Here is a 23200-nt window from a genome sequence, read left to right on the forward strand (position 1 = left end):
AAATCCCTTGGTAAGTGGCAGAGTTATGGACCGGACAAGACACAGACCAAGTTAACATTTGACCGCAAAGTGTGACCTTAACCTTGGAACTAGGGGTCTGCATATGACGCATTGTCTCATTATGGCAAGTGATTTAAAAATCCCTTCATAGATGGCAGAGTAATAGACTGGTCGGACGAACTGACGGAAGAATGTAGCCATTTTCTATGTCAGCCTTTTTTCTTCGATAACGACGGGGGTAAAAAAGGCGTAATAGAATAAAAACATGTAATGTTCATAGGTCCTCTAGCATTACAAGCATGTCTCTACCGGTTCGACAATCTTTTATAGCAAATACAATCTGAACTTAATTAATATCTTGATAGTATTTTTACGAGGACTGTCTGATATTTTTCTTTCGAAGGCAGCATTACTTTTTGTGAATATCACAAGATGAGATCTTTATGCGATATAATACTAGTACTTAGTTCTACTTTACGGACTCAGAATCAGGGCAGAGCTCCGCTTTGGTCTTAATGACTTTTGATACAGTCAGTGGAAACACGCTTCTTAAGAACTGTCAATTACTTGAAAAAATGTTTTTAAAAAGAACTGTTAGTGAAATACCGTGTCAATATAGAACCCTATCTTACTTTAAAAGGCAAAACGTGAAGATATTTTGAAATCTTTATTTCAGCTGCTTAGGTTAATACTGAATTTAATGAAGCATTGCAGAGCATATCCTTTTTATCCACCAAGAACACCTGTGAGGCCACCACCAGTACAAGGATCTACCCCAGTCGACGATCCAGTTCCAAAATTCTTGGCAAGCACCTGAGCTCTGAAATAAGATACAAAAATGGCGTTATTATTTTGTTTTATTTTTAAGCAATTGTCCGAAATAAAAGGAAATGGAATAACTTAAGAAAAGCTTTCTAATTCACAACATAGCCACAGTTAATGTAAAAGTGAGAGAGCAGCTAATACTTTTCTTTATTACATTTAATTATGCATAACGATTTTCCGAAAAAAAATATAACAAAATTGCAAAAGAAAATATCGCCCCTATGCGCTTTTTTACACGAATAGTGCTGTTAAAAAGAAACACTTGGAGGTAAAACAAATTAAATCACTACTTTGACAGAATGTGCTTGCAACATATTAAAAATTATTTAAACTGAAATTAAGACGTTTAAATCTGTTATTTTGGTTTTTAAGTTCTAGAACCGTTTTCTAGTAAGCTTTTTCTACTTGGTATTTACATTTGTATTAGGAGAAGAAAGGTCTAGGATGTATAGACTCCAAAAATAACTACTCACATGAGCGGAGGTAATAAATGAGCTTCACATATGATGTCTTAAAAATATAATCCACGTTTTTTTTATGAGAACTTAGACTTTACAAACATCAGAGTAGGTGACACTGGTTTAATGTTGGTTATGGTGGTCAATAGGGTCTTAAGGTTGCGGGCAAAGTAAGCTTGCACAGGTTGCCTCAGTTCGATCATATCCAAACTGACTGAAATTTGCTGTGATTAGGTACTTTAAATTTTTATTCATGTTTTATGAGAACTTACTCTTTACAAACACCACTGCAGACGAGACCGGTAATAAGTTGGTTGCTGTGGTCAATAGGGTTTAAAAGTTGCGGGCAAAGTGCGGTTTCACACTGTGCCTCAGTTTCATCACATCCAAACTGACTGAGCAACTGTTTGGCTAAATCTAGGACTGAAAAATATTTAATTCCCCATAATAATGTGTTCATGGCAAGATACTACCCTAGTCCAAGGGTCAAGGCCACTTATGGTCGATTTTACTGGGTCTGTTTCGTGTCTGGTCCATATTCTGCCATTTATCAAAGGATTTCAGAATCACTTGGCATCAATATTCCTCATAATAATAAGACCACTTATTACGTGCAAGACCCAGTTCTCAGTCTGAAAGGTCAAGGTCACGCGGAGAGGTCACAAATTTGTCTCATGTAAGACTCGGACCTCTAGCTCAAGGTCAAGTCACACTCGGAGATAAATCATGTGTTGTATTTTTATTTGGGTTGTAACTTTCGTGCCCCAACTATAAGGGGTGGCATATAGATGTGGTCTTGTCCGTGCATCCGTCCTTGCCTCCGTGCGTTCGTCCGAAAAATGTTTGTGACGCGCCTACCTAAAAAGTATTTGATATAAATTGATGAAACCTTGCAAGAGTATATCATGATATGAACTTGCGCATATCCTACTTTTCGTCTGGCTCCGCCCCCACCCCCTCCACTTTTTCCAGAGGTATGGCCCATGAAATAGCCAAAATGCACATCTTGTGACGCGTCTAGCTCAAAAGTATGTGATATTACTTGATGAAACCTTGCATGAGTCTTTATCATGATATGAGCTTGCGCACGTCGTATTTTTCGTCTGACTCCATCCCTATTTATTTCAAAGTTAAGGCCCCTGGAATAGTCGAAAAAGCTCGTTTTATCAAATGACGTACCTAGCTAAAGAGTATTCGATGTAAATTCATGAAACCTTGCATGAGTCTTCATCATGATGCGACCTTGCACACTTGGTATTCTTCTTGAGATTTTAGCGCTAATTACGGAGTTACACAAAGTTTAAAGAATTTCTGCCCGTAGGAAAAATTTTCCCTATATACATATAGGCAACTGTGGCATTTACCTTTAAAGCAATTTTATCAAGGAATTCCGATATTCCAAAACATTTCAAATACCTGAATCGTCTCAATCTAAAAAATCGAAATGCAAATAAAAAGTTGAATACATTCTTTCCATTTTATAACGCAGCTTTTTCTACGAGTGATTTAAAAGACCAACTTTTTTGTTACATGATTTAAATGTCCAACACCGTTCGACAGGTATTAAATGCCCAAATAAGGTACTGTCCAGTGTATTGCAGTGGAGTTTGAAAATATTTATCAAAACATTTCCTATGTTCTTTTCATAGCATGTGTGTGTGTTCGGGTTTAACGTCTTTTCAACAATTGTTCAGTGATATAAACGACGGTGTCTACTTGATAGTACAACGTACATTACTGGAATACGGGACATGATACCCCACCCAGTCACATTATACTGACACCAGGCTGACCAGTCCTACTACTATCCTTTTAATGCTGAGCGCCAAGCGAGGAAGCCACGAGTCAGTACTATTTTTACGTCTTTGGTATGACGCGGCCAGTGATCGAACCCACATCCTCCCGCACTCTCTTTTTATAGTTAGTACATACAATATGTTTATTTGCTCGTAACCTTCATATGTAACAGTCTGTTGAATATATATGCAGATTTGCTGAAAACTGCGATTACGATTATTTAAAGAAGACACTATAAAAGAAGTCAATACATTTCATCACATCAATCTATTTACTTTTATCCAGAAAAATCATTGTGACTTTACGATGCTATCCTGTTTAAATAGGTAGTATTTGGTTAAAATTATTTAAAAGACATTTACTGAATAAATAAAAGGAAAAATGAGAAATACATGTATTTGTTTATAATATATAATACAAAAATAATTGTTACTTGTGTAACGCCAGTTTATACATTGTCATTTGTGGCTGACCGCTGTAGAACACAGTGCATCTGGAGTTGGTGCGGTGTATACACGATATTCAAATAGTTCTGAAATAACTTCAAATATGTGTATACGAGGGCCTCGTATTAATAGCACTACCACGATGGAAACAAGTAGAGCATACATCGGAAGAAAGTTGACGGATGTGCAAAATATCAGCACAAAAATAAAACTGACTTCTGTAGATTAAGTTAATAGAAGACAGGGAAATTCAACGAGGTACACATTTTTATTGGTACAAAACAAGGGAGATTTGTGGAAATGTTAATGGTAATGACGGATTGTTTTTGAAAAAAAAGAGGAAATAATAATTAATGCTTTAGATGTGAAACAATTCAATTCATTTCTGTGGAAACTTAAAAAATCTGATGTAAATGAATAGGGGTTTACATTACAAAATGAAATTTTTGAAATTAAATTGATAATTAAATGAATTTTGTAAATATTGGATATTTTTAAATTTAGATACTAAGTACTTTTAGAGCTGTCGTCACTTTTATTTTTTAATGCCCTTTTTTTTTCGTTTTTCCGAGCCCCTTTAATCGTTTCAGTTTTTTAAGTAAAGTTTTAAGTGTCAAAAAGTTTTTGCTATAGTTTTAAAACCCCAACATTCAATTTTAAAAAATCCCAAGAAAAAAATTCTACGGTTGTTGTCAATAATAACCGGGCTTCACATGAACCCAAACCCTCTGAAAACCAGATGTTTTCTCGTTGAACCATACGTGATCTTTGTACTAGCCTCCAAAAACTAATGCTTTTTTAAAAAAAGTTCTTTTTAATATAAGAACGATGTGTGAAAAAAAGGCCGTCCCGGGCAAAGAACCCACAAACAAATCAACACCCTTTACAATATTTACAAATTTAATTTAAAAAAGATGATATTAAAATAAATAGATATGAAAAAAAAAAACTGATTATAAGAAAAAAAAAAAAATTCATTATTTCTGAAAAAAAGTTTTAACCCTTTCTAACTGACGTGACACAGGTCTTTAATGAAATTTGTGAACTTTAAGTGCACAAACAAAACATAGTTCAAATTCAGTCCCTTTAAAAACCGTGAATACGTTTTTCCCGGTTGGCCCCTATGGGGTGGGTGATTGCACCCTGACGACTTCAGAGGTAAAAAAAATCATCGCTTTGGGGTTTCGGCACAACCAGGGGGCAAACCCGCGGGGAAATCACTAGGCGAGTGAAGACAATGAACCTCGGGCTTGTACTTCCGGGTTAGAATCACCAAAAAAATCGTCGGGGCGGAAGAAGCAAAAATAAAAAAAACATATGGTAAGCCCATAGAAAAACAAATCGTCAGGGCTAAAACTGCTCCTTTGGGTACCCATCCCTCCGTACTCCCAAATAATACGTGCCTTAAAAATATATTGCCTAAGTTCAGACGTCACATGTTTAAAAAATACGTCACTTTTTCTTCCATTTTACAAAAATTATTTAATTAAAGACTAAATTTTAAAGTAAAAAAAAATAGAAAAGTATATAAAACAAAATTAATGGAAAATGATAAACTGCACCCATTTTTTCAATACAAATTAACAAATTCAATGAAAATAAAACGTTAATGAGAGTTGGCTCCATAAAATCTAATCCATACACTAAAACGGACATTAATTAATTCTATAAGGGGCCACAATTAAAAATTACAAAAATATTTAAAAAAAATGGCACTAACTTGCCATATTTTTAAAAATAACCATCAATGCAGTAAGGCGTTCCAAAATTAAAAAAAAGTTTGCAAAAAAGTTTTTTGAAACAGGCTTTCAATTTCACGATACAAATTTCAGAAAAAATTTTACATCTTATAAAACGAAACATTAGACTCCTCTTTCAAAAAATTTAAAAGTCAAAAAAATTTAAAAAATATCCTAAACATACCGAAACTACAAAAATCAAAAATGCCAAAAAGTAATGTTACAGTTTTCGTAAAGAAAAAAAATTTTCCCAAAATAAAAATGAAATGCAAAAATATAAAAAAAATCTAACAAAAAATTTTCTTACCTCGATCGGCAAAAATTTTTAGCAAAAAATAATTCAACAAAATTTCGTCATAAAGTCGGAAGTTTTTGGCCCCAAGGCATACTAGTCCAGTCTTTTAAAAGGGAAAGGTCCCCCCAAAATGCAAAATTTTCATGGGTTCAGCAAGCCGGGGACCCCGACTTTTGTCATTTTAAAGGGGATTCACGATATACCCGGGGGAATTAACTTTTTGGCGCGAATTAAATTGACAATTTGAGGCCCATTTAGTGTTTTGGGGATAAAAAAACAAAAATTACTGAAGTTTTAAAATTAAACTTTCTTTTTAAATGAACAGAATTTAAAAAATTTACATGGAATTTAAGTTTGAAAACAGAAAAAATAAAGGGGGTATTTCATGCGTGAAACAAATTTTACTCAATAACTCAAAAATTCAAAAGAGAGCAATCCTCATTTACACTACAGATAAAAAAGGCCCCCGTTTTCCCAATTTGTGCACACGTCCCCCCTTAAAAAAGAAAATTTTAATTTTCTAAAAAACAAAATGACATACTGATTAACAAACAAACACACAAAAAAGACACTGTCACATTGTACACCATAAAATAGCCATTGTCTACACTCTACCAAAAAATTGCGCCACTTTTCCTACCAGGAATTGCTCTGATACTGATCCATTGGGCAATGCCAAGCCCACCCACACCGGGAAATTTCTAATTTTCGCTTTATTAAAATAAGTGAGGGGCTGATATTGTCTTAAAAAAAAGCTTTACCGAAAAAATACCGGTGAAACTTAGCTACTGCCCATATTACCCAAAAACATCCTTCTCTTCACGAGTCTTTGCTCCCTGGGTAGAATTTTCTACTACAAACGCTAAGGTAATTTCTCTCCATATTTTCCGAAGCAAAAAGAGCCAAACCTAAATTGAAGCACTACTCTCAAAAAAAAGTCTGATCTAAATTGGAATTTCAAAAATGGGGGACCCAAAGCACCCTTAAAAGTCTGGAAACCCTTTTCTTGACTTCACCCCCCACTCAAAGTTTTGGTGCCCCTTTTTTCGTAAACGTGAGGGGAATTGCAAAGCGCCAAATTTTGAGAAAAACTTAAAAAAATCAATAAAAAACACATACAAAAAAATCTGCCCCAAACCTTTGGAAATTTCTAAAAAACTCTACTTCCGCTTACATTTACTGTTAACTCGTTTTACTCAAAACCTTTGTAGTTTCTGTACCCTGCTTTATGGCCCCCAAAATAACCTTTTCTACTTCTCGAAAACTATCACACTTCATTCGGATCTAATCTGTCAAATCTCTTGATCCCCTCACAAAAGCTGCTCCAACCTTATTAAAAATCCCTTATCTGGTTAGACTTACTATCATCCTTCTTTCCGTACTTTTTTTCAGCATGTTTCTGAAACGTTTAAATTTTCCCGCTACATTATCCTGAAATTTTAGTCTTTTTACTACCTCTATACTACGTAAGGACCCTTCCAAATGTAAAAAAAAAATTTTAAATGTTTCTAGGTAACATACAAGTACCTTTACCTGCCTTAAACCCCTATCTCTAGCCTCCTATTGTAATACTTCTTGATTGCACTACTTTTTGCTAATTTGCTGGCTATCTTAACGTATCTTCCAACTTTTTGCAAACCATAACAACTGGTAAGGGGTTTTAACCCCCCAAAATCATTCCGTTTACCACCCATACTCTTTAGCACTTTATGGGTCCACGATTGTTCTACCATAAAAGAAACTCAAAGGGAAAAAATCCCAAACTTTTTTGCGGAACTTCAGGTAAGCAAACAACATAGATTAAATACCACCCCAATCTCGGGTCTTCACCACATACGCTTCAACATTTTTTCAAACTCCCGTTAAACTTTTTACTAAACCTTACACTAGGGTGATACGGTTTTTTAGTTAAACGGGCCTTAAGACAATCCTACTAACTTCTCCATAAGGTCTGACGTAAAACTGCGACCAAAATCGTAAGCTTTTCCTTGGCACTCCAATCTACGTACATTTTAAACCTTTGCACTCTCCAGTTTAAATACTGGTGTGCATGTTTTCGGATATCTAGAGCATAACTACCATACAAATGCCTTTTTTTTTCCTACAGCATGGTTCAGGGCCCAAACGTATCGACGGAAAACTCTCTTAAACGGAGTACAAAAAAGGCATTTTTCCTAACGGAACTTTACTTACCCCACCCTTAGCATAGTACTTTGACAAATCTAAGACTGACAGTACCTTCAACCTCTGCCATATCCGGGCCCAAAAAAAAATTTCGCCTAATACCCACACTTTTTTCCTTAACCCAAAAGGGCCCGACAAAAAGAATCATGGCAATTTTCATCACATTTTTCTCAAGACTTTAGGTACAATCAACTGCTACTTTGTCTAAATTCTGGGCGGTATACCCCTAATAACAATCTTTTCCTTATCTCAAACCTAACAAAAACCTTCCCTCTACACTGCAAATCGTACCTTCCTCACCCTTTCTTTCTAAAAATCTAAATGCTTTTTTCTGTTGCTTTTTAAAAATTTCCTCTCAGAAATCTAAAATCTAGAGGAAATTTTTAAAGCTTTATTTGCTTTTAAATTTTTGGGTGGCCCCCCTATTCAATGCGGGCGCTAACTACTAAATGAGGTTCTACAGCTCCCCAAAATTACCAATTATAACATCATTGGTAGGTTTATCTACAACCAAACCCCCTCTACTTCCCTTGAAATCGGACAATCAATATCTTTTCTAGCTAATTTTCCTATTTTCACTCCCTTTGACTTCTCTAGGGGGTTTTTTTAAAAAACTGATTGCTTCTCAATTCCTTTTCATATCACAATTAAAACCACCCCGCATAGCGTTTAAAACCCTACCATAAAATACCGGGTTTTGTGGGCATGATTCACTAAGATACCAAACTCCTCAACATCACTTAGTTCTATAATGTATTTCCCTCTCTGACCTACTTGACTTACCCTATTTTTCATCCTTTCTTCCTCACCTCTACTCCTAGATCGGTCCCCGGGCCCCACCCCTATTTCTATTTTCCTTACTATTTTATTTTTTCCCCCTTTTTTACTTTCCCGTTCCTGCCACTTTAAAATCGCTGCTGTTCACGTTCCCCCCGTACTTCCATCCCGTAAATGAACTATGCCCTTTCGACCACACTTTTAAAAAATTTGTACACCAAAGGGTTTTAAACCCCTTTTCCTCATTAGCAACATGCTACACCCTTTTATTACTATGCCTCCCCTTTCACTAATAGGATACTTCTTGGGGTTTTTATATGGTTTATAGCTCCGGTCCTTTTTGGTTCATTTAAGACAACGGGGCCTCCACGAGTCTTTGCAAAAAAAATCTGCAATTTTTGCTACATCCTTAGTTTTAAAAATTCTTACTACCAAATTTGGATAGTTCTCTATTACGAATTAAAAATTGGTCCCTAAATAAAAAATAACAATCCTTCGTACGTTTTTTCTACCTTACTCATCTAAGCCAACCATCTAAATATTACTTATTTGGGTAAAAATCAAAAGGTTCATTATCACAGGCCTCTCAGTTTTTAAAATTTTTCTTAAAGCCATCGTCAGTGAGTTTTGAACTGACGTAGCAAAGCGGCTTTATTTTTCATAATCCTTCCTATTTCCAAAAGGAAACCTATCAAAACCTCTTTGCCGTACCCTTTAAAGGAAAGGGAATTTTAAATGACCATATCCCTTTTTTAACCCATCCTGCGCAACAGGGAGTTTCTACACATTTAATAGCATCCATGGAACAATTTTCATCAAAGGGGAACACTTAACCCCTTTTCCTTTTCCTACCATTTTTCTAAGTCTGTCTTTAAAAATTTTGCTCTGTTTCTAATTTTTACTTTTGCTTCCTCCCTTTTTTGTTTTTCTAAAAATTCCCCAGCAAAATTAACTTCTCCTTTTCCTTTTTTTAACTTTCTAGTTCAACTTACGTTCAAAACCAAAATTTTTCCTTCTAGCCTCAACTGCACGTCGTTCAATTCTATCTTTTCCTTCTGCAAAACCAACTTAACCAATCTTTCCCCACTCTTCTAATCTATTTTTTTCTTTTTCTTAATCTCTCTGTTCTAAACTACTTTTTTTTTCATTTCATCTTTTCTTTCGCAATCTAGCTTTTAACCTAACCCTTTTCCTTCTCTGTTCTATCTATCTTTTTGCCCCTAAACATATTCTTTTCCCCACGTTCCCTGCCTGCTCTTTCCCTTAACAAAATTCGTAATCCTCCTTTATAAACCAACTCCCTTTCCTACCTTTTGTTAACTCTACTACACTAGTATATTCACACGTTTAAAACCATAAACCTACAGTAAACGCTACTTAACAACCTGAGGGGCACAAGTTTAAAAAATCGGAGGGAATACAGACACACTAGTTTTTCACTAAGGCTCCAAAAGTTTCCACTGAAGCCAAAACAAAGTCTATCCTCGTATATACACACAAAACGTCCCATAAAAAAATAAACCTAAGTTGCGAAAAGACATTGCAATCAAGGTCCATAGGCAACAATCAACTAAGTACAGTGACAGGAGCTGCAAAAAAAACCCTAGCCTTATCAAAACAATCAACTGTAACTAGTGTTAAACTTTAGTGTAAAAAATAAAACAAAAAAAAATCAAAGTGTTTTTCCCAAAACAAGTATAGGTATACCCCAACGGTAGCACTAAAAAATTAAAGTAGGTAAAAAATATCAAATAAACAAACTTTCTCAACCACAAAGTAAAATCGATAGTATTATACATACACTAATACAAAATAGGATACCGGGAGAAGTAGGGCGACGCACAATTATAGTGAGTAGGATAACTTCCTGTCAAGGGCGGTCACTCCAGCACAGATATATGGTTGCTTAATCTAGGTGACCCAAAATAAACCCCAAAAAAAAAAATAAAAGGAACGAACCACCCCAATCCAAATTTGTAAACAAATGTCTTCTCGGACCACAAAAGCTGGTTATGAAGCCCAAGGATCTGTCTTTTCTTGTCTGAGTAAAACGTCATTGAAAAAAGAAAAAAACTATATATGTGTAACAATAAAAAAAACAAAAGAAATCTTTACAAATTATTTCTGCATTAAAAGGTGTTTTAAAATGTTTGAATAGTCGTGTCTGGTCACCAACCCCTTGACACCCTTGTGACAGGAAAAGGCGTACCGGGGACAGTAACCAACAAACAAATCAACACCTTTAAAAATTTTTCAAATTTATTTTAAAAAAATGATTTTTAACAATGAATAAATGAAAAAAAAAAAAAAACAACTGATTTTAAAAAAAAAAAAAAAAAAAGTTCAGTATCTCTAGATACAAAAATTCTTATAGTCCTTCTAAAACTGACGTGACACAGGTCTTTTAAGTAAATTTTGAAATTTAAGTAGCACAAACAAAACATAGCTTCTAAATCAGTCCCTTTAAACCGTGAATACTTGATTCCTGTTGGCTCCCCCTGGGGAGGTGATTTCATCCCTGACGACTTCAGAGGATAAAAAAAAATCATCGTCTTTGCGGGTTTTCGCCCACCCAAGGGGGAAAGCTCGCGCTGGGGAAAATCAATCCAGGCGAGTGAAGACAAGTGAACCTCGGGCATTTTACTTTCCCGGGGTTTGACATCACCGGGAAAAACGTCTGCGGGAAAAGCTAAAATATATAACAATTTTTAAACCCAAGCAAACAAATAGTCAGGGCATAAACGCTCCTTTGGGTAACCCCCCTCCGAGGTCCCATAAATAATACTGCTCTATACAAAATATATGTGCTACTAAGTTTGACGCACATGATTAAAAAAACTCATTATTCTCCATTTTACAAAAAAACTTACTTAAAAGACTAAAGTTAAAGTATGAGAAAAATATGAAAAGTTATATGAAACTTATGTAAGGAAAGATAAATGCAGCCATTTTTACAACTACAAAAAAACAAAAATTAAAAAAAATCAAACGTTATTGAGAGTTGGCATCCATATAAAATCTAATGCCATACACTCCCCAAAGGCATTTTAAATTTGATTTTTATAACGGGGCCAATTACAAATTACAAAAATAATTACAAACATGGCATAGATTTCCATATAATTTTTCTAACCATACAATGCGTAATGGCGTTCCATAATTTAACAAAAATGTTTGACATAAGTTTTGAAACAGGCTTTTCAATTAAACACATACAAAATTTTTATATAATTTTACATTTTAAAACAAACTTTTAGACTCCTCTTTTTTAAAAATTTACAAATCTGAAAAATTAATAAATCATCCTAAAAACCGCACCCCCCAAAATCACATGCCGAAAAATAAAATTTACAGAATTTGTAGAAGAAAAAAAATTTACCAAAAAAAAATCGTAATGCAAAAATATACAAAAATCAAAAAAAAAAATTTTTTACCTCGATCGAGCATAAAAATTTTACAGAAAATAAACAGCAAAAATTTGTTATAAAGTCGGAAGGTGGGGTGCGCAAGGCATACATCTCTATTTAAGGATAAGCCCGCCAAAAAACTAAAATTTTATAGGGGTTTAGGCTAAACCCCGGACCCGACATTGCTTTTCAGGGGTTTACGAATAGCCGGGAAACTAACTACTTTTTCGCGAATTAAATGACAAATTTTAGGCCTTTAGTGGTTTTGGGGTAAAAACATAAAAATTCGAAGTTTATAAAATATCCTTTTTTATTACTGAACGAAATTTTAAAAAATTCTGGAAAATTTTAAGTTTTGAAAAACAAAAAAAAAAAGGAGGATTCATGCGTGAAATCTGACATTTACCTCAATAACTCAAAAATTTACAAAAAAAATGATGCAAAACCCGCTTTTCACAAGATAAAATAAAGGCCCCCTATGTCAAAATTTTGACAAGTGAAATTGTGTTTGCAACAAAAAAAGTTTTTTATAAGTGGTTTCTGTTTCCCGTAAAAGTTTTATATTTCCCCAGTATATTAGTAACACATTTTTTGCAAAAGTTCTGTTTGTTCATATTTCCCATTTTATGCAGTGAAAATTTTTTTTTATTCGTCATATGATTTGCCCCCAAATGCAAAAATTTTGAAAAAAGGAAATAGCTTTCAATAAAAATTTTCCAAAAAATTTGGATCAAGCGAAGGCCGAATTTCAGAAAGAGGCAAAAAAATCCTTTCCAACCCGTGTTCTAAATGTGTACTTTACGAATTCTGACATTATACATTCGTGTAGTTGCTTTTAATAAGTAATTTTTATATAAATGGCCATTTTAAACCCAAAGGTGTTTTTATAAAATACATTATTTATGTTCAATATATATGAACTGCAAATAACTGAGAATTTATAAAACAAAACATAATGAATTAGAACGTTTACAATACCGGTCTTCTTTATTGAATGATGGAATATCATACTGTAACAAAATACAGTTTCAAGCAGCGAAAGCATTGTCTTACTGTCATATCCACCAAGAAGCGATTCTATGAATCTTTTTTTTCATCAATTCTGGCTCCCAGTGTAAATGGTAGTACAGCAAGCAGAAACATAGCGAGCTTCTTTCCATTGGTTATTCCTGAAATATGATTATATCTACTAGTATAAGTGGGCACATGCATATCGTTACAGTTACTGTTGATTCAGTAATTATTTAGGATACATAGTGTATATTCAGCACATTAGCATGTATCTCATAAGGGTTTTCTAATAACTAATAAAAGTATGCACCTTGTTTTTCAAAAGACATGTGATAGCATTCACATCACGGAGTGAAAGTGAAAAAATGAAGACAAATATAAAAAAGTAAAAGAAGTAACCAGACTAAATTTATTTATTTTCGTTTCAGTTACATGTTACTTTTTTTATCTAGTTTCCTTATTAGGAAACGTTCCTAAATATAGAACGTTTACGCCTCGATTGATTGCGGCTTGATATTAAAGCCGCTCCGCACGGGATTTACGCTATTCGAGGTCTAACGGGCATAGTGACAACAAGATTATACATATATGTACTAGATTAGATTGGCATTTTTCTCGACAACGTGTGCACGTTTTCAGTGGAAGAAGACAGCCATATTGGAGGAGGAGATAGAAGCCTTTCTGCGCCCTCTAACAACGATGGAAACAATTCAAGTAAGTCCCCAGGGGATTCAGCAATAGAAGCATTTTCGCTTTTTAAAACGTATTTAGACGCCAGTTAAAAGACTTTAAAAAAACTTTAGTTTCTCGAAACCCTGAAAGGAAAAACAGCAGTTCAATTAAAAAAAGAGTCGAACAGAATTCAGTACGAATTTAACATTGAAATTCAAAAGGGGAAATAGAAGTGGTTAGAAATTATAACATTTGTTGCCACAACAAGTTAGCGAAGTTTTGGATGATACGGGGTTCTAAACTGAAGCACCGAACAAGTTAGTTACTTTACTGAAACTTCCCCTGGGGCGGACTACGGTGTCCGAATATGAAAGACCGCTGTTGGGGTTTCAGATAGTGATGACGAAAAACGCATTAAACAGGCAGAGGCCGGGGCTCTCAAGAAAATTAAGACAAAGAAAACCACTTCTGTTCTTGCAGTTCCTTTTCCCTTACAATTAATAATCGTTTGTATGATTTCATGGGGAACCTAAAAACAACCAAGGACAGGGCAGTCCTTTTCCTGACCGTGTCTGCATCCTTTCGTTCCTCACGTGGTACTGGAACATCCAGAAAATGCGGCCATCTGCTTCTCCTGCGGTTTTAGGGGCCACTTCCGTCACGAATGTCACTAAGATCAATCCAGGACCCGAGCTTCCCGCTACCGTCAGCAGATACTCATCCGGAGAACCAGCCAGCACACCAAAAAGACTATAAATGATAAGTATTTTCAGTATTTTTGATTCTTATGAAAATCAATCTGGGATGATTTTAGAGAAAACCGAAATCTTCTACAAATGTAAAGGGTCGCCTCAGGGAACATATTTCGTACTGGAAACATATAGGCGCTAATCCAGAAATTATTGATATTATTGATATGGATAAAAAATTCCTTTTTTAGAACTTCCAGATTCGAGTTTTCAAAAAATAACAGGTCCCTTTAGAACTTTCGCCTTTGTAGAAGAAACCGTTCATGAACTTTTACAGAGTGGCTGCTTTTAAAACACAGTCTTTTCCCAAACTATTGTTAGCCCACTTAAAAAACAAGGCAAAAAACGCCTTATTTTAGATCTCAGAATAGTAAACAAATGGATTTGGAAAGATAGTTTCTCTTTCAAAGATTGGTAAGTAGGTTAAGAGTATTTTGATAAGGATTGTTTTTGCTTCAAGTTTGACCTTAGCAAAGGTTACTATCATTTGGATATTTTCCCCAGTCATCAAACTTATTTAGGTTTTTCAATAAAGGGAAAGTACTACGTGTTCACAGTTTTAGTTTTTGGCCTGAGTTCTGTCCCCTTTGCTTTTACTAAACTTATGAGAGAAATGGTAAAATTCTGGAGAAATAACGGAATTAAAATCGTGATGTTTTTAGATGATGGCTGGAGTACAAATAAGAATTATGATACAAGTTTAAAGATTCGCATTTTGTACAAAAAAGTTTACAGAAAGCTGGTTTTGTTATAAACAGGAAAAATCCGTTTGGTTACCCGTACAGTGTTGAGAGTGGATAGGTATTTACTGGAATAGTATAGAATTTTTACATCAGTATACCTGGGTAGACGCAATAAACGAATGTATTTTTTCTTTGCAAGCCATTTTGAATGATTTGCCTTCGTTTCCGCTAGAAAACTTGCTCAGTGCACGGGAAAGATTATTTTGATGTCCGCTGTTATCGGGAAAACTTACAAGATTAAGACCAGGTATTTGTACATGGAATAGAAAACAGAAAGTCCGGGATTTTTGATACAAGATTTCAGTAAATCATCAATGTATCGATGAGATTAAATTCGGGATCAATAACTTAGTGAAAAGAAACAAAGGTTCTTAAAGATTACTCTCCTACAAAGACTATAGTCTATTCAGACGCGTCCCACGTTGCAGCAGGCTCATATATGGTAAGCTGTAAGGATAGCGTTTTTCATTAAAACTACAAGCTCAGCTTTCAGAGAACTACGCGCAGTCAAATTAGCTTTAAGGGCCTACGGACAAACTTTGAAAGATCAGTCCGTAAAGTGGTTCTCAGATTCCGAGTCATGTGTACACATAGTTCAGTCAGGTAGCACTAAATTCGAGCTTCAGAAAGGGGTCCCGAGACATTTTTGAGTTTTTATGTTCTCAGTTTAATATAGATTTGCGCATTCAGTGGGTACCCAGGGAACTCAACCAAGTTGCGACGATATTAGCAAATTGAGTTGTACAGACGAGGGAAGTTTCAGTAGAATTTTTCCAATTTCTGTAAAATGTGGGGTCCGCACGACGTAGATAGATTTGCCACTTTCCAGAAATAGGAAAATGAGAGATACATTCCAAGTTTATTGATTTTCAAAACCCAGGCAGTTGATGCTTTTACACAGTCGGGGGAAACTGCAATAATTGGCTAGTGCCTCCTATCAAGTTGGTGCATAAAGCTTTGTCACATTTACTTTATTTCAAAGTCGCAGGTACGCTAGTAGTTCCCAAATGGCCTAGTTCGGCATTTTGGGCCGCTTCTTTCCATAAAAATCAGTGAAAAGAACTTTAATCAAGGAATTCTAGAATTCCTGAAACCACGCCTTTTCGTAAATTCAGGAGTTAAAAGATGTGTTTTTGATTCAATGAGGTTCAAAGGCAAAGTATTGGCTGTTAGGGTTGAACATATATAGTCTGAGAGAGACCAGAATTGCCATCTTAAAATCTTTTAAATTTTTCGAGATAAGATAGTTTAAGTTTTACTTGGGTTTATTCGGACCTAATAGAAAGCACATTTTACAGTTTAGATTTCATGTACATCTGATTGTATGTTTGCCTTAAATTTTGATAGTATGTTTTTCAGGGTGAGTGGTGTACAAAGATAAAGATAAACCACATTTACCCCACTCTACTGGTCGATCATCAACACATCGCACAACATCGTACCGTCTGACATTTGCAAGACAAATATATTCGTATTTTTTTTGTACATTGGAATGCTGTCAAATACTAAGACCTGTATCTTATATTTGTGTTTGTTGTTTTTGTAGTTAGGAACATGAAATAAGTGAATAATTGATTTACTCACGACACAGAGTGAGTAAAGCTTATCAGTGTTGTATGTCTTATTTAGTGGCAATTCGGGGCCAATAAAATGGATAGATGGATCGCTTTTTTCTAATTTCATAAAAAGTTAGTTTATATAAATAAATGAAAACATACGTACTTCTGTTGGAGTTTAAAGCACTGACTTAAAAATATTTTTATGATATTTATTTTGCATCCATGGAAAATTTATCTGTTATCATGATATATATTTCTAGTTTTTATTAAATCAATCATTATTATTGCAAATGTTTCATGAACATTATCGGGTGGAAAATCAATTTTCCGTTTTAAATGCAGATACTTCATATACATTATAAAATAATTTTCGACATTTTTTTTTTAATTTCACTATGTAACACTTTTAACGCCTTATTTACATGTAGCAGACTTGATCACTAAACTATTACAGAAAGCTGTAAATATATGATTTTTAAACTCGTAATCTGATAATATCTGTAAAAAAAATTCACTATATAATTGAGCCGCGCCATGAGAAAATCAACATAGTGGATTTGTGACCGCACAGTCTAGGAACGATCCAAGCTGTTCGCTTTCATAACCTACTGCAGTAGGAGAAACAGTTAGTGAACAACACATATCCTGATCAGACCGCGCGGATGCGCAGGCTGGTCAGGAGCCACGCTGGTCGCAAAGCTACTTTGTTGGTTTTCTCAAGGCGCGGCTCATATTATGCAAAACTCCCGAAAAATAATAAGATATAAGATAACGGAAGTGAAATCTTTAATTACTTCATCGTTAGTTCTAATAGGTCCTTTAATTCCTGATCTTTTCGTGTCGTCACACAAGTATTTTACAAGAAAATGCGAAATTTAATTCGTCCATTGACGAAGTGCCATTATAGGTTACTTTTTAATTCCAGCGTAATTTTATAACTTATAAGTTAAACACAATATCACATTTATGTTGAACAATGACTGTTTTCAAGTCTTTAATTTTCACGTGTACTTAATGCTTGACTAGTATCATTTTTATTGGTAGACGAACTGATCAGTGGAAAATTTAGAACATGGCATGAAACACTCAACTATAATTAAATGCATATGTCGGAATTAAAACAAATGGGCATCATTGAACCTGGGGCAATTATCGACCACAATACGTTGATGAATGAAATCGAATTTTCGATGTGTGATGTATTTTCGCAACTCGGCCATCAACATCAATTGCTTCAAAATAAATAGTGTTTTATTAAATATTGTTGCAATATTATTCAAACTCAAAATCATCTGGTTAAAATCAATTAGGTAATTATAGTATACGAGTTCAATGAAATTACATAACGCCGGAATTTTAAAAGCAATGACAGTCTTTTGTGTATTTATGAAATTATAGAATTTAATGGAAACTGTACTTGAAATAGAATAGTTAGAAGATATAAATGCTTGCAAAATACAAAATACTATTTATTTTCATCTTGTCTAAATGAATTAACAAATTATACAGTAGTACATGTATATATACATGTATTATACAGGTTCAAAGACATAATGATATTAAGTTTCATAACCCAGATGTTTTAAAAATATAATCGTTGCATTTATTAAATTATATGAGTTAATGGAAATAACACCTGAAATAGAAAAGTAAGAAGAAATAAATGATTCAAAAATATAAAGCATTGTTTAATTTCTTCATTAAATTTTCTTATCCCATCATAGTGTTGAAATTTTAAATTAACTGTATACATAACAACAAGCCTCTGCATTTACCTGTAAATCGCGGCGATTCATCGCAATTCACCGCGAGCCACCGGCACTTCATCGCGATGCGCCGCGACCATCATCGCGGGACACCGCAATCAATTTTATTGCATTTGGTCGCGGCGGACGCTGTTAAATGTATTGCGGAGATGCATGAAAAAACGCGCATCCCCGCGGCTCAAGAAATTGTCCGCGCTAGGGTCCAGTCGCGGGGAAGCGCGGACTTTGAAAAATCCGCGAGCCAGGGACTGTATATTAAAGTTATTCAGACTACTGCCGTTTTTGATTTTCAGTCCTAAATTTAGCTGAACAGTTGCTCAGTCAGTTTGGATGTGACGGAACAGAGTCGCAGTGTGAAAACGCATTTTGCCCGACAATTTTAAACCCTATTGACTTCAACAACCAACTTATTACCGGTCTCGTCTGCACTGGTGTTTGTAAAGAGTAAGTTCCCATAAAAACAAAGATATAAATTTTAAGATGTCAATTTTGATGCACGTTTATTACCTCCTCTCATATGTCTAAAACTATAATATATATATATTGTTTTAATAAAGTTTTTAATCTGTTGTACGTACATTCTTCTGTAATAGGAATCTGATTTATTTTACATCTAAAAGCAATATTTCGTGTAGAAAAATGCACATAGGGGTGATATTTTCTTTTATAGGTTTGTTAAAGTATTCATGAAAATCGTTATGAATAATTAACAAAGAAATATTGGCTGCTGTCTCATTTTTTCATAAACTGAGGCTGTGTTGTGAATTAGAAAACTATTTCTTTTCCCCCTGTTTTCGGACAAATCAAACATAATAATGGCATCATCATTTCTACTTTTACAGAGCTCAGGTACTTGCCAAGAATGTTGCGAGTGGAACGGCCACTGGAGAAAACCCTTGTACTGGTTGTATAGCCTTTAAACAGATGCAATGGGTAGATAAGAAGGAAAAGTTCTATTGTTCTTAATCAAGTTAAAAGTAGAAATAAAAACCTCTTCGTTTTGTCCTTAAATCAGCATAGACCCATATATATATTGTCAGAGCATTTCAGTGACAGTATTGTTTTAAAAAATTGGCATTTAGGTCCAAGAAATGAATGCTTACGGTGACTGGACCAACAGGCCCTGCAGACTTAAGATAGGCTGTGTTCCAAATCACATTTTGGATGCCAATTCTATAAACTGTAGGTAGGCCGAAGTGTATTGTATCATTTGTTATATTATACCGAAAATAGATTTTATTATATTCATAATATGCTTTACATCAGAACGTATTTGTACTACTGTTACTAGTAATAATGATGGTCATATGCTATTAAAAGGGTTCATATTGGTTTTGCTATATGGCTAAGGACAGTCGTACTGGCCGAGAATTGCTTGCAATTTGGAGGAAATACAAACATTACAAGTATTTATTTGAGCCGTGCCATGAGAAAACTAACATAGTGGCTTTGCGACCAGCATGGATCCAGATCAGACTGAGCATCCGCGCAGTCTGGTCAATATCCATATTGTTCGCTTTCAAGGCCTATTGGAATTAGAGAAATCGTTAGCGAACAGCATGGATCCTGACCAGACTGTGCAGGCTGGTCTGGATCCATGCTGGTCGCAAAGCCACTATGTTGGTTTTCATTACACCATTTACTTACAAAAATGATTTTTTTTCTGATAGGATGAATAAGGCACAGAGCATCATGACGAGCATAAACCAATCATATGAAACGCTAAATCCTCTAATTTGTTTGATTTGGTTTGTTGCCTCCTTGGCTTTTTTACGTTCAACGGTGTGAGGCGAATTCATAATAGTGACATATTCTTGTTTCCCATTAAACTGGAATGTTGCTGACGTTTTTATTTCGTTTTATTCTGTCGCGTCCCTCCAAAAATGTCAGAATAGAAAATGATGTGTGACAGAACAACACTTATGTTCGTTCAGATTACAGTACTATCAGTATTCTTGTCGTTCTGTATGAAGGTATTGGACCCCTAATAGTAATGTTTAAACAATGGTATTTGCTAGGTATATTCTTAAAGTGTTTTGCATTTCGTTGCAAATTTCAAACAACTTTTATCGTGCCGTTTTTTTATAAAATTTTTGTATAATTTATGGTATTTCTTCAAGCTCAAGTAGAGATAAATTGCAAAGTAATGGCCACTGTCTAAAACGTTTGCAGAGAATTCATTATACCATTAACGTTAATAAAAGAAACACCAAATTATTGGTAAACAATAATAAAACACAAAATAAAATAGTCAAAACCATTTTGTCTTCGGTGCCTCAAGTAAACGGATTTAATGAGACAGAATTCTAACCCCAACATTGAAAAATTATGGTCGAGTCCTGTGGCACTGTTTTAAATTTTGTTCACTTCATTCAAAAATAATCTTCGGGCAGAAGTAAAACCTTCCTACATTTTTTCCACAATATGTAATCTAAAGAGTAAAGGCAAAATAGAGAACTTTTACTGCATGTAACTCAGTATTTTTAAAGATGTCTAACTCCATCCCTTACTGTTTCAGAGGTAAATTCAATTTAAACAGTAAGAAATTGATTATTGAATGAAAAATTTCCACTTTTGAACTTAAGTACGAGCAGCCTCGGATAACTACGTTCAGCTACGGCGAGATACGTAACAGCACGGATAACTACGTTTAAGAACGTTTAACTACGGATAAATAAGTTTCAGCCAAGTTGGACTAAAAGTCACGCTCAAATGGCTACGGTTCGCTCAAATTTTGTGCTGCTCAAAAGTGGAGGAAACTTGCAATTTGGAATAAGTTTGAATACTTTTGACCACGTTTCGATACGGATTATATCAATGATACTCTGAGGTACGGCTCAGATACGGATCGATACGGATTACTACGTTTCTGTCCGTAGCTAGACGTAGCTATCCGCGCCGTATGTGTTACTGGGATATTAGTCAAACCTGTTTGAAACTTATTGATCCATAGTTAAACGTACTGAAACGTAGTTATCCGTACTGAAACGTACCTTGCCGTATTGATCCGTACTGCCTGTACTTAAGCGTAGCTCAACGTAGTTCACCGTAGACCTGCCGACGCACTGTTGCGTCCTGTATTTTTTATTCCCTATTTCTATGATAAAATCGCATCAGCTGGAGTCCTTACGTTGTTGTTATTATTTGTTATTATATCAAAGACCTACTTATTTTGAAAATAGATTTTAAGAAACACGTTTTCGTGTTGACTGTTTAATACTTACTACTCGGTATGAGAAAGATTGTCGGTAACGTTTATGTTACCCGTATAACGGCCACTAGGTATTATTCTAGGTTTTCTGCGTGAATAACATTGAACCGTTACTTCCAGCTTTTCTAACATACAGAGCTACTCTAATAATTAACCGGAATATTGGTAACAAATAATCTGCTATCAAGAGGCAATTAAATAATCCATGCATATAAATACATATGAGTGTGTATTTGCAATTCTTACACTCACAAACTTATGCAAAATATGTACTCTTTCTTTGTCCGCGTTATTTTGGATCTTCTTTTGTCTTCTGATAAAAACTTTGAAAGAAGATGGGTAGCAATATAAAGATATATTTGAGCGACTCGTTTTCCATTCTATATGAAATTTACAGTTCAAGCTAATCGCATGATAGGGTACACAAAATAGACCCAACCTGTGCTATCGGGGTTTGTTGAAAAAGAAAAACCAAAGGTCGCCCAACACGACATAAACGAAAATGTTGCAGGCTCGCTTTGATTAAGCCTGTTCATGGACGGTAGTGGAAATGTAAGCTACCGCTCACGTCCTGTTGCCCAGGACTGAGAATAACCCATCATTTACACATATTACAAGTTCTGAAAACAAATTACAGTGGTGTACATTGAACCTTCAGTGATACACAGAGTGCAATGTCATGAGAAACAGCGTCCTTAGGTTTGTCCTAAACGAAAAAAAAAAAAATGGGCAGAACCTAACAAACTTGAATTAAGAGAGGGATCTGAAGTTATGGAGCCTGCATGTCCCAGAAACTGCCAAAAGACAAAATTAAAATGTAAGCAGCATAGTCTAGGGGTAGTTAGACAATACCCAAAGCTGTTAAAGCCTGGGTGTTGGAAACCACCTAAGCCGAAATGTTCAAGCTGAAAAGTTAAACAGTACACTAACACAACATAAATGTCGTGTTGAACGGTCTTAAGAGATTGATATGTATACAGCGCTGATTGAAAGTATGGGGAAATCTTTTATGGCCGCGTAAATGGTGTCTGACCTAATGATATCGCTATTTAATCTGAATAATGTTACTTAAGGTCACAAACAGGTAAATAGTTTTCCCCATATATTCTGTATAAAACTGACACTTTTTAAAGTGCTACCAGTATCGGCCTAGACTGGATGCTGGGGAGGTAAATATGACACCTGCCGTGTGCTCTGCTGGAAATAAGTTGTTCCATCCATTCTAGGTGGGGACTCTCGTCGACTACCCACGTTAAACAAGAAACTTTACTTTACCAAACATAGATAGACCCATTTCAGAGAACAAATCCTTACCTCATTTTAAAGAGTTATGATAAAACTAATATAAAACGAAGAGAAAAGTAGAGGTCATGTATCTTCTAAGAGAGATTTCTCTGTCACATTTGCTTACTGTAAAATCATATCAAAATCACACTGTTGTGACCTGGAAATATTACTCATAGTAAAATTGAGCTTCACTTGACCAAATACAACCTGCTCTCCCATTTTTCCTACCAAAATGTCAAAACACATCCACAATGAAATTTAAGCAACTTGTACC

At 34.9% G+C, this 23200-nt stretch overlaps 1 protein-coding gene across 2 annotated transcripts in view; it reads right to left on the reverse strand.

Annotated features, from left to right (window-relative positions):
- Positions 1-652: 652 nt before the first annotated feature.
- Positions 653-23200, reverse strand: part of LOC123564749 (uncharacterized) — a 43949-nt gene continuing 21401 nt past the window's right edge. The window contains exons 1-3 of one of the 2 annotated variants that reach the window (XR_008369980.1): positions 12982-13026; positions 1556-1706; positions 653-820 (exon numbers count right to left, since the gene is read on the reverse strand). Coding sequence is in view for 1 of the 2 variants with exons in the window: in XM_053537398.1 (XP_053393373.1) it covers positions 727-820; positions 1556-1706 (245 nt within the window). In the remaining variant the exon portion in view is untranslated. Of the gene's footprint in view, positions 821-1555; positions 1707-12981; positions 13027-23200 lie in introns of those variants that run through there. The other variant, XM_053537398.1, reaches the window with a different exon arrangement.

Source organism: Mercenaria mercenaria, chromosome 2 (assembly GCF_021730395.1).
Source record: "Mercenaria mercenaria strain notata chromosome 2, MADL_Memer_1, whole genome shotgun sequence".
NCBI classification, from domain to species: domain Eukaryota; kingdom Metazoa; phylum Mollusca; class Bivalvia; order Venerida; family Veneridae; genus Mercenaria; species Mercenaria mercenaria.